The sequence below is a fragment of the Anolis sagrei genome, chromosome 5 (assembly GCF_037176765.1).
Source record: "Anolis sagrei isolate rAnoSag1 chromosome 5, rAnoSag1.mat, whole genome shotgun sequence".
NCBI lineage: Eukaryota > Metazoa > Chordata > Lepidosauria > Squamata > Dactyloidae > Anolis > Anolis sagrei.
In genome coordinates, this window is record NC_090025.1 from 81,434,016 (window position 1) to 81,447,366 (window position 13,351).

At 40.6% G+C, this 13,351-nt stretch overlaps 1 protein-coding gene across 11 annotated transcripts in view; it reads right to left on the reverse strand.

The window, feature by feature from the left end:
- KIF21A (kinesin family member 21A) overlaps nt 1–13,351 on the reverse strand; it is a 127,296-nt gene that overhangs the window by 20,941 nt on the left and 93,004 nt on the right. For all 11 annotated transcript variants that reach the window (XM_060778404.2, XM_060778403.2, XM_060778409.2 and 8 more), the window contains one exon: nt 10,418–10,635. In XM_060778404.2, coding sequence (XP_060634387.2) covers nt 10,418–10,635 — 218 coding nt within the window. The remainder of the gene's footprint in view (nt 1–10,417; nt 10,636–13,351) is intronic.

Sequence of the window (13,351 nt, forward strand, 5' to 3'; positions counted from 1 at the left end):
TAAATAAATAAATAATAAATAAACATGTTCAGGAGCCCTGTTCACTTTTGACTCTGGCAACCCTACTTTTAATTGTCAGATGTCTAGAAAAAAGGGAACAGGAGATAAATGAACATCTATTAAAGTAAGTTCATAAACACATACATACTCCTCCTGATGACTGCACCATCAGGTATATGTCATCAAGGGATGTAGAGAAGAGACAAACACTCAGGACAGTAAGAAAAGACATTTTAATTCTATTTTTTAAACACCCTGAGACTTTGTCTCTTCTGTATATCCCTACTATTGGATGTAGCCAGTCCTTGTTGCAGCATGCCAAAGACCAACTTTTCATATTGTAACAACTCATCACAAGATTTCAATGAAAACATTGTGTAAACTCCACAGGCTCCTTGTAGTCATTGTGTGTGACTTGATAATTGATTGCCTGAGCAGCCAGTTTCTTGAGGAAACACTGTCTAACACAAAATGTTTTCCCCCAAGAATCAGAATAATGTATCCGAATAATGTCTACTCCCTGTAACTTGTTCAAGAGCTCCAATGGAAAATGACATCTTTCAAACATAACCAAACATCCTGCTCCCACGGGGCATTCAATGTGTTTCTCTTTCTTCTTTTTATATTTTCCTAACTCAAAGTTGTTGCCTGGGATATTATTTTTGGAGAGGGACTAAGCAGGCATCCTGAACCTTTGTTCCTTTTCTTCTTTCCAACCCTGCCCCGTCTCAGCTACATTTGGCCGTTGGGAGATATCATACAGTTATTCTTCTCCCTCCTATTGAGAGTAATACCCTTTGATATTCAGGCACAATCATTCCCATGACCAAAACTCTTCCAAGAAGAATCCAAAAATACCAGCAACTGTGTTATTCCATATCTATAAATTAGCTTTGACAATTTTCATCTCTACCAAAAATCAGATGTTTTGTAAAGTGAAAGGTTTGAAGAGACCACTCAGGACCAGCTACAATACGTTAAAAAACTAAAACAATGCAAAGCACTATGCACTGCAGCAGCAACTCAAAATAATATATTGTTTCTTGTAAAATCCATCCTGGTACTCATCCTGAATCCAGAAGGAGAATAGAGGGATTGTCAGCTATTACAATTCTAACCTACTAATTAGAAAGTCCCAACATGTCATTATATTTCTATACTAGTGGGAGTCTATGCTTCTAGTAGGATTTTCTATGTCAGACAGACTTTTATTGAAAAGTCATACTAAATGCTCCAAACTGTCACTTGGCAGCAGCAGAGGGTGGAAGGTGCCACTAGGGAGGATCTCTATGAGACAATAGAAGTGGCACTACAGCTAATGCATGATAGTACTGTGTCGAAGGGGGTACAGTAAACCTCTTTTAAGTGTATTTTACCATGAAAACCTCCATGAAGAGACCATCCAAAATAAACCAAGTGATAGTGCCTGAGAATGAGACTCCCAGTTGCGAGGCACTGTACAAGTCACTGGGTAACAGCAGAAAACTACTATCAGTAGTGCTGTGGCTAATGATACAACTGGACTTGAGCTGGAAGGATACTAAAATTTATGCTCCAACTACACAGGAAAAAGAAGAAGAAAGATTCTGTGCTGGAGTCTGAGATGAAATTGATCACACACCAAAACAGGACTTGCTGTTAATCACAGCTGATTGGAATAGCAAAGTAGGAAACAGAGAGAATCAGATTGTACGTAAATGGCCAAGAATTAAGAAATGAAGCAGGGAAGTGATTGAATTTCGCAGTGCAAACTGTTAACTGAAAACACATTTTTGAGCAACCAAAAAGATGACTGTATGTAATGCATTGCCTGATAGATAAAACAGAAATCAAGTAATTACATAATCAGAAACATGACATGGAGAACTCTATCCTCCCTGCAAAAACAAGCCCAGAAGCAGATTGTGGCACAGACCATGAACTGCTGATTTTAAAAAATAGAGTAAAGCTACAGAAGAACACCAAACCAACCACTGTGCCAAAATACAACTTGAAGAGCATCCACATCAAATTTGAAGATAATGTTAAAAAAATGACCGCATTATTAATACTAATTGACCAGGAACCAGAAGAACTCTAGACTGAAGTCAGGGAGGACAGATGATCTAAGAAACCAAAGGGAAATTTAAACCAAGAGTGGGGATGCTATACAATCAGCAAGAAACACAATATGTGGCTAAATGCAAATAAAAAGATATTAGGAACAATATGAACTAGATAAAAGGATAACAATTTCATACAACCCCCCTCCCCCGAATGATTAAAAAGTAAAGTTGAAGAGCAACTGGAAGAAATAAATCACCAGGAACAGATGGCACACCAACAAAGCTGCTTCAAACCACAGAGACTCTAGAGATCTCTAGTTTTAACTAAAATCTATTCACAATACAAAAAATACAGTAATGGTCCATAGATTGGAAATAATATATGTTCCAATTCCGAAGAAAGGGAACATTGGGGATTACATTGAACATAGGACCACTGCATTAGTCTCCCACCCAAGCAAAGGATGCTCAAATTCCTAAAGCAAATGAAATCTGAACTCTCCCCTAGAAGCCAATATGACTAAACTGAGATTGTCGTACTTGAACATACCATGAGAAGATATGACCCACATGAAAAGACAATTATGCTTGGCGAGTTGTAAAGCATCAGGAAAAAAGAGAGAGCAAATTACAGATGATTAGATTCACTCAAGGAAGTCACAGTTCTGAGGTTGCAAATGCTGGGCAGGACTGTCGATGATAAAGTGACTTGGATGTCCCTCATTCATAGGCAAGAGTTAACAACCATCAGAAAGACTCAGCACCACACACCCCCTTAACTAGAAATATTCACAATTTTTCAACTTTTGCAGGAGAGCTGAACCCATAAAATCTGCAAAAGTGGCTGTATTTCAGAGAAAGAAATTGGCAAAACTATTATTTGAACATTCTTTGCCCATGAAAATTGTATGAAACTCATGCGTTCACCATAAATTGACAGGTAACTCAAAGGCACATACACACACATGGAAGAGTTAAATATAGACATCACTTGTCATTCTAATCAAAATTAGTGGGCACAAGCCTGCAGATGAAGTTGATCGATAAACAAATAAGATTAAATTAGAGACACACAGGTGTGGCTGTGAAGCACACAAGCAAAAACTATCTTCAAATCTTAAATGAATGTAATGTGTCCCACACACCATGACATAATTAGTATTACCTTAGGGATTAAAGCACTGTTTTTCATAATTATCCTGCTATCTCTCCTTCCCAGCTACCAATATCCTGTTTTGTTTTGTTTTGTTTTAAAATCTCTAGGGCAGTGGTTCTCAACCTTTTTAATGCCGCGACCCCTTAATACAGTTCCTCACGTTGTGGTGACCCCCAACCATAAAATTATTTTTGTTGCTACTTCATAATTGTAATTTTTGCTACTGTTATGACTCATAAGGTAAATATCTGATATGCAGGATGTATTTTCATTGTTACAAATTGAACATAATTAAAGCATAGTGATTAATCACAAAAACAATATGTTTGGGGGAGTATGGACAATGGATGATGGGATTTGCAATACTTTCAACCGATACAGCTCTGTCTTCCACAGATCACTGCCACACACACACCCCACACCCCCACCCCCAAATGAATGACAGATCTGGACCAGATTTGGCAAAAAGAACCTCAATGACCAACAGAAAATACTGGCAGGGGGTTGGTAGGAATTCACAGTGATTTAATAATAGTAATAATAGAATCCTAGACCTGCAAGAGACCTCCAAAAGCCATCCAGTCCAACCCCCTTCTGTCTTCCTGCAGGAAAACCACAATCAAAGCCCCTGCAACAGATGGCCATTCAACCTCTGCTTAATAATAATAATAATAATAATAATAATAGGATCCTACAGTTAAAGAGACCTCGCAAGGGCCATCCCGTCCAACCCCCTCCTGCCTTGATGCAAGAAAAGCACAATCAAATCACACCTGACTGTTGGCCATTCAGACTGCTTAATAATGATGATGGTGATGATGATAATAATAATAATAGTAATAATATGATCCTAGGGTTGGAAGGGACCCCCAAAGGCCATCCAGTCCAACCCTCTTCTGCCATAAAGGGACACAATTAAAGCCCTCCCAACAAATTACTCAGCCTTTGCTTAACAACAACAAAAAGAACAACAACAGAATCATAAGGTGGGAGAGACATCCAAAGGCTATCCAATCCAACCTCTTGTATAAGGGAAATACACAATCAAAGCACTCTTGACAGATTACCAATCTGCTTCTGCTTAATGATGATGATAATAGGATCCTAGAGTTGGAAGGGACCCCCAAAAGCCATCCAGTCCAACCCCCTCCTGTCATAAAGGAACACAATTAAAGCCCTCTCAACAAATGGCCACTCAGCCTCTGCTTAACAACAACAACAGAATTGTAAGGTGGGAGAGACATCCAAAGGCTATCCAATCCAACCTCATTCTTGCATAAGGGAATGCACAATCAAAGCACTCTTGACAGATGGCCAGTCTGCTTCTGCTTAATGATGATGATGATAATAGTAATAGTAATAATAATAGAATCCTAAAGTGGGAAGAGACTTCCATGGGCCATTCAGTCTAACCCCCTTCTGCCATAAGGGAAAGACACAATCAAAGTACACCTGACAGATGGCCAGTCTGCCTCTGCTTGATGATGATAATAGAAGGAAGGGTGGAAGGAAAGAGAGGAAGAGGAAAGGAAGGGAGGGAGGAAAAGATGGAAAGGAAGGAGGGACAGGAAGGATGGAAAAAGGGAGGGAGGGAGGGAGGGAAGAAGGTAAAGTAGGAAAGGAAGGAGAGAAAGGAGAGAAGGGAGGAGGGAGGGAAGGAAAGGGAGGAAGAAGGAAATGAAGGGAGGGAAGGAGGGAAAGAAGGAAAGGAAGAAGGAGGGACAGGAAGGAAGGAAAAAGGAAGGAAGGGAAAGAAGGGAGGGAGGGAAAGAAGGAAAGGAAGAGGGACAGGAAGGAAGGGAAGGAAGGAAAGGAAGGAAGGAAGGAAGGAAGGAAGGAAGGAAGGAAGGAAGGAAGGAGGGAAGGAAAGGAGGGAGGCAAGGAAAGGGAGAAGGGAGGAAGGAAAGAAGGAGGGAAAGGAAGGAGGGAAGGAAGGAAGGAAGGAAAGGGAGGAAGAAGGAAAGGAATGAAGAGAGGGAAGCAAGGTCCTTCACTCGGAAGCACCATCCTCTCACGTGAAGCTGCCTCCCGGTCTGGGTGTTAATAGGAGGGGGGGGGGGGAGGAGAGAGAGTGAGTGTGTGAGAGCGTGCTTTGCCGGGGGCAGCCAAGCAAATCAGGGAGAAGAGGGAGGAAACAAAGGAGTTGGAGGTGAAGGAAGGGAGCAGGACTTCAAAACTAAAATTTATTTCTGCCTCTTTCTTTTCTCCCTTCCTGCAGTGAAGGGAGGGAGGCAAGAGTTTGAGAAAATGGGTGCAATCTCTCTCCCGCCCCCCCTCCCTCCTGCCTGCTGCTTCCTCCGGGACAAGAAGGAAGAGGAGGAGGCGAGGAAAGCCGGGGAATGGGGAAGCTGAAAGGATGAAGGCAGAATGGGAAAGCTGAAAGGACTTTAGGAGCCCTTCAACCAACGCCAGTCCCTTCTTCTCTCCGCTGCAGCTGCAGGGTGCTTTCCCATCCCGCGCCAGGCAAAGGATAGGCCACTCACCAGGCCTCGCCTTCCCTTGCCTGGCCACTGGTAGGAAAGAAGCCTTGCAGCCCTCGGGCAACCAAGGCTGCGGTGCCCACCCGCCAAACAGGCGGGAAGGCATCCCGTGGCAACGGTAGACAGAACAAGGGGCTGGGCGAGCGAGACCTGCTCGGAAAGCACCTCCTGCCTGCTTCGCGCCAAGCCCACCAAAGCCGAGAGCTGCATGGCTCCCTTCCCGCTGGTGCCCCGGCAAGGGAAGGCGAGGCCTGGTGAGCACGAGGAATGGCAGGCAAGCCATCCCCCAAAGGGTCACGGGGGGGGGGGGGACTTGCTGGGAGGCCAGAAGACATGTCACACTCCCTCCCCCAAGCCCCATGTGCGGACTAAGGGACGTCCTTCTCTTTCAGGCATGGGTGTTTGCTGGCTCTTTGGCTGCCAGAGGTTGCCCGGCAGCCATTCCAGGGACACAAAGGGGGCGGGGCCAAACTAGGCAGTCCCGCGACCCCTCAAAATTTGCCAGGCGACCCCTCGGGGGGTCGCGACCCCCAGGTTGAGAACCACTGCTCTAGGGGAAACTGCAATTGCACATTTACTGGCATAAACTCAGCCTGCTTTTAAGTGTGCATGGCTTTAATGTTATTTTATTTTTCATTATAATGGAAAGTTACTGAGATAAATCTAGCAAATGTGCCAATGGAACACAAGCAGACACATGTTCTAAACAGGAACAGAGGAAAACAGAAAGGGCAAAGCAAAAAACAAACATGGGAATGATAAAGATCAATGACAAATTCTGTGTTTATAGAATTCCCTTGGTAAAAGCAGTCTAGATAAAGGCAGCAATGAGAAGAGAGAAAGCATTAATTTCTCTGCTGCTTCCTATCATTCCAATTAGCAGGCATTTGTTTTACCTTCTGTGGTTTACAGAAGTTCTCAAGGGGTTACAGTACATTGGATTATAACAACCATGCATGGAAAATCATTCTATACGGACATTTTAGTTGACTTCTGCACTGGCAGGGAATTGGAATACATGACGTAATTGGATAGATTCATGATTTTTTAAATTTTTAAATGTGTTTTCATGTTATATATTTGTATTTCAAACTTTTTGCCTCCTATATTTTTTGGACTACAATATAAATCAGAATTAGTTTCCATGACGAATGGTCAGGAATTATGGGAGATAGCCAAAAGACAAAAAAAGAAGGAAGATGAAGAAGGCTGCTTTGCTCGAAGGGATCTTTTTCCTATGATTAACACTTGTCTAAAAACAACTGACAAATTGACTTGCCTTGATTTAAACACACTCTCAAGAAATAAAGAAAGTTAATTTGTCTTGCAAGGATTCTAAGGTTTATGTAGTTTCTAGTTCCCAATCTTGTGGTCACACATCTTTATTTCAGATGATTTTAGATGGCCTTAATAATTGAATTTGATTATATTTTAGATTTCAGATATCACAAAGGAGCACAGAAGTTGCGAAAGTATTATAGTCGGCCCTCTGAGTCTATGGCTTCTGCATTCATGGATTCAGTCACCCATGTCTTGAAAATATTCAGGGGGAAAAATCCCCAAAACAAACTTTGAGGAAACCCTTAAAAATCAGCCACTGTGGAAAAGGTGGCTTTATATGGTATAGTGTCAGTGTTTTTGTTTTCAGCATAGCAGATCCAGTGCCTTGAGTGATATGTATGAGAGCCAATGTGGTGCAATGGTTATGTGCTAGACTAGGACTGTGGGAGATGAGGGTCTGAATCCCCACTTGCCCATGAAAACCTACTGGGTGACCTTAGGCAAGTCTCATGCTGCAGGCTCAGAGAAAAATAATGACAAATTCCCTCTAAAACAATCTTGCCAGGAAACTCTGTTTCACCATAGGTTAAAACATTATTTCATGGCACACAATTCTCTCTCTCTCACACACACACAAAACTATGTGGGGCAACTGAAAACATACTAGCTGCTCATGTACATAATCTCATTAAATTCTGAGCTGTTCAAGAATTTCTCATTATGATGTCATGGCCTGGTATACTATGTTCATAATATATTAGATTTGGATCAAATAGTTGGGTAAGATTAATCAAAACCACTGGTTTCACTTCTCATACTACCCCCATCACACAGGCAAAATTGCCCATCCTCTTATTGACTTCGGATGCAGAGCCTGCCAAATCCCATCACACAATGTAGATCTACTTTCAGTGGGGCTCTCTGCCTGAAATGTGGTCAAATTGTTGTAAGAGGCAGTTCCGGAAACATGGGAGGCTTCCCGTATTCCATTGAGAAAAATGGGAGAAAGCTGGATGGTGACACCCCCCCCCCCTTGAGATGAGGTAGGGTGATACAGAGTGATGGGTTCTTAATGTCCCACACCAGATTCACCACGATCCATGGTGAATCTGGTTGCAAGTAAGACCTCAATGTGATGAAGTCCACAGTAAATGATTTAGATTAAGGACATCTGCAACACAAGATGTGCATATAAAGCTATAGATGGGTGTTCAAAGGTTTTAAAGCATTATCACTCTGTTATATACCCACAAGAGTCACATCCAGACAATCCATGACATTATGATTTGAGGGAGAAAGTCCTTTAGATCAGAACCTCAGATAATGCAAAATTAGTCTCAAGAGCAAACTATACACGAGATAATTCATATTTTGCTTTGTAAATACCATTTTGGAAAATTACACAAAACATTTAATCTTTTGAGCCTACACCAATCTATAAAGGAGCCAGTTCATGCCCTAATAATGTGCCTACAAGGTATGTCACTAACTTGAGTGTTATATATTTATGTTCTGTCTTTTCATTTTTCTCCTTTCTTGATACTCCAACATTTACAGAGTTGGCTGGAGCTCTCAAGTACAACAGTCATTGGATATTATACAGCAGACAAATATACCAGACTTCAAATGTTATTTCATATCTTTAAAAGTAAAAATAACCACACAGTGCTTTGTGAAAAAGATATATTTTGGGAGAATGATTATGTAACTCCTTCTGTTTCTGCCACAATTCAGTAAAAATGGTCCTAGCACAAATCTAGTTTTCTATCAACAGTGATGCTGGAATCAATGTTTTATCCCAGAAAATTGTTGTTGATTCTAAGCAAAGAGAAAGCCAAAGCAAAGAAAAATCTATAGATTATATACCATTTCTTCGATGCTCAGATTTATAGCCTAGTATGACTGATTTTTACTTTTTTTTAAAAAAAAGTAAGGAGACTATTACAGATATCTACCAAGTAAAGGCCATTTTGATCCAAAACTAAACAGAGACCTCACAACCTCTGAGGATGCCTGCCATAAATGCAGGTGAAATGTCAGGAAAGAATGCTTCTGGAACGTGGCCATGCAGCCCGAAAAACTTACAACAACCCAGAGCTGGGGCTGTTTCCCACATCACACAAAAGTACATCTGGATCTGAGGCAATCACAGTTAACTGATGCATAATACTTTATAACATAAATACAGAAATCACACACATATTTGACATCTTAGGAGAACATCTGAAAGTATAATACGATGGATCCAGACTTAGTCATTTATACTGAACTGAATGGGCTAAAATCCTGACTTGTCCTGTATCTGCTTTTGATCCAAGCCTCCCTATGAAATCGCTATTAAGAAGTCAGTACAGTTAGGCCTTTCTGTATTACTGTGGAAAATGAATACATAGAATTGGAGCAAAATGAATGAATTCATTCATTTCCAAATTTTATGTACTATTTCCTTCACATGAAACAATTTGTTATAGCAAAATACTTAGGAACCTGTAAGAAAAGTTACCTGGATTCTGAATTCCATGTCAAAACACTTCACTTTGTTTAAGTTGCGAGGTTCTCCAAACAGTGCAGCACAAAAAAGCAGGCTTTCCACCTACTGCTCACTACTATTTTACTTCTGTATTAAAAGCAGTTTTTCAGAGAGCTTTGCAAAAGCAGTCAAGCCAAAATTATTAATACTACCTGCCAGAGCCATCTGTATTTTCTTTTACTGCCACAAGCAACATGCATGAAAAATGTGAAATTAGAATTTGAGCTGCAGTGAAAAAAGTTTTTGTTCAAGTAGGTATGACATATTAGTGCAATTAATACAGGAGCATAACGAATTTTGGTACAGTTTTCAACTGCACTGTTTCAGTACAGTTCACTGCCATTTCATATGAATTTTAATAAGTGGCATCAGAATGAGATTCTTGGTGAAATAATAATATACGCTACACTATCCTAATGTAAGGTTTCTATTTGCCTCAGCTTCACCTTTCTACTGCAGAATATCTGCAGCAGCTGAAATGGGAGGTAAAATTTGTGGAGTACACCATACACTAAAAGGGACCCATTTCACAAATAATACGTTTACTAGATCTACTCAATGCAAGTATTTTAGAAATACTACAAAACTGCTTGCTACTCATTGTTATTGGATTTTAGGGCTTCTTAAAACATTTTAATATATTATCATTCTTCCTCTCTTTCTCTATTTATATAAAATTGAGACTTCCAGTAGCCAAACATGCTAAAGAACCCCATCTACTCAAAAATATGAAAAACAGAGAAAAAGATTTGGCCATTCCGTGAAAAGAGAACAGTAGAAGTCAGTAGACAAAGGTGAAGATCAGATGATATCTGATTAGCCCGATGTACATCGCACTCACAATCAAAGTTGTTAAGTCTTCAAGAATTTAGCCACATGCATTTTAAGAGGCTGAAAGGAAGTTAGTGCATTGTGCAAAACTTACATGCTGCCAGTCTTAGAAGGCAAGCCTGACTGCGGAGGAATGACCTCTCTATCCCTAGTTGGAGACTCTTTCATATCAGTGTTCATTCCGCCTTCCTGAACTTCTGCAAGAGATGAAAGAGGGCCAGCCAAAGCTGTGTCTCCTGTACTGGTGTCTGGGGCTAAATCACTGCTATCAGCATAAAGCAATTCCATTTGAGTTGTGGTCCTACGACGTGCCTGGAATAAATTGAACACAAGCAAGCAAAAGAAATTTTAAAGTAGAGTACTTACATTAAAATGAACACATAAGTCAATAGCTATTTAACACACCCTAAGTTTCAGTGTGGCCATCCATTCATTATTAAACTGAAGATTTACCATTCCCGTTTCCTTAAATCCTGCACCCAGTCATGCAAGTCACATCCTCAATCTCAGAAGAAGGCTAAGACAACCTCCCCTCTGAACAAATCTTGCCAAGAAAACTCCATAAAAGGATCACAATAAATTGGAACTAATCTGAAGGCACACAAACAATAAATAATACAGGTGATGTCTGAGTGCATACATTCAAGGAAGTTCTGATATCTCATAATACAAGAGCTACAACACTTCACAAGTGAGTGATCCACCTGTCATGCTGAAACTTCTTCAATTCCCTTCTTAATATGGAAAGCAGAAGAATTACATTTAAGAAGACACTTGTCTTTGCATGCCTCTCCAGTCTGAAATCATTCACCTAAGCCAGATCAAACAAATGGTTCACACCTCTGAAATTTCTCTTATCCAAAACTAAAGAGAAAGGAGCACGTGGTAAACTATTGATATGTTGAAAGGTTGTGCACCTGGCCAGGGGAAGTGTGTGCAAACGGAGAAATTCTTCACTGTCTGAAAATCTTTTAAGCAGCCTTGTTGAGGATGTTATTTGTCAGAATTTCTTGATGGAGTATCCTCACCTCAGAAAGTAAGCCACTAGCAAAAGGTTACTTGCCAAGGTTGCTAGTATTGCAGGGTTCTACAAAATGTGAAGAACAGAACTGGAGACCAGTTTTTCAAGAACCTTGTTTTGACCTGCACATTTACTGTCCCCATGGTGGTTGTTCTTTCTTGATAGTTCATTTCACTTCTAAGCAAACCTAACTCTGGAAATAAGCACCCCTTGATGCTGCCAATCCCATTTCCTTTCTCCCACCCTCTAGCCTTGCATCTCCAGATTCCAGGGACAGTAATTGGGGTCATATAATAACTTCCTTGTTAAAACAGCTGCACTGACCACTGGTTTGTCTCTGGGCACAATTCAAAATGCTGGCCATGATCTATGAGTCCTCTACAGTTTAGGTTCAGACTATCTTAAAGACCATATCTCTCTACACCGGTGGTGGTGAACCTATGGTACATGTATAGTTAACTGCATTACAGGAGTCTACACTGACCATATAATGCCGTTTGAACACAGCATTATATGGCAATGGGGATCTTAGTTTTATCATATTTAAAAGTAGGCACTATATATTGCACTCATGGGATAGCAGCATAGCTGACGTATTACTCCTGAATACACAGACATGCTCAGGATTACAGAGTCCTGGGCACACTCCCATGGGAAACAGGAGCATTTCCTTAGAAAACATGAAGACAGGTTTCACTATGAGCAAAAGGATGTTGGGATTGTGCTCTAATCCACAGTTTTCACCTTTGAATTATATCAAATCTGACACCTGAAACAGACTAACAGATGACTTGAGTGCTGCATGTGTTGTTCTCAAACTTACAAAGTATGAGCCAAGGTTACACAAATTATCAGCATGTATACCACAGCAAAAACCACGTTCCCTTTCAATAAAAAGTCGTGTGTATCATTAAAGGCTCTGTTATTGTATTTTTCTTTTCAGATAAAGATATTAGTGCATGAGTTGTTTTTCTAAACTAAAATGTCGGTATTCAGGTTACATTGCCATACTGGCACTTCGCAATAAATAAGTATAAGTTGTTGTAGGTTTTTTGGGCTGTATGGTCATGTCCTAGAAGCATTCTCTCCTGACGTTTCTCCTGAATCTCTGGCAGGCATTCTCAGAAGTTGTGAGGTCAGACCTCACAACCTCTGAGGATGCCTGCCACAGATCCAGGCAAAACGTCAGGAGAGAATGCTTCTAGAACATGGCCATACAGCCAGAAAAACCTACAACAAACCAGTGATTCCGGCCATGAAAGCCTTCAACAATACATGAATAAGTATATTTTGGGTTGCAGTTTGGATATCCGGTCTCTAAAAGGTTCACCATCACTGCCCTATATAAATCTGATAGTACTTTAAGATCTACAAGGGACAGCTTTCTCCCAGTATCCCCACCAAAGTTTGGTGAGGATAACGGAAAGAGCCTTCTCAGTGGCTGCTCCCACCTTCTGGAATTCCTTTTCATAACAGGCTAGGCTGTGCCTGTTACCTGCTTTCCTTTAATCAGCAGGCAGACTAATTCAAAACAGACTAATTCACAAATAAAGCAAAAAGAAGATTAACCAAGGCTATTCAACATGATAAAAGGAAATTGTAAAGGTTTCAGAGAGTCTGACTCAGATGACAAACAACTGATCACTCTCACAATGATTTCATGATCTGTGACTAATCTAAGAAACAAAATACGTCAGAAGAGATGACTGGCTATACAGCTTCAATGCCCTCACAATGTCTTCATAACCACTATGATTGGAAAGTCCTGATGAGATTCTTATCACAGATTGAATAACACAGATGTCTGTGAGCAAAGTCCACCTCCTCTTCTGTTGATATCACCTTAGCATTTTTTTTCTGATATGGCTATGTTAGAGATATATTGCTTAATTTTACCACCCAGTTCTTCAGACTGCTTCTGACTGTGCTATTCCATTCAAAAAACCTGGCTCAGAATCTGATTTGATCTGAAGCTGGTACAAATTGGTTTAAATCGGTCCTATTTGT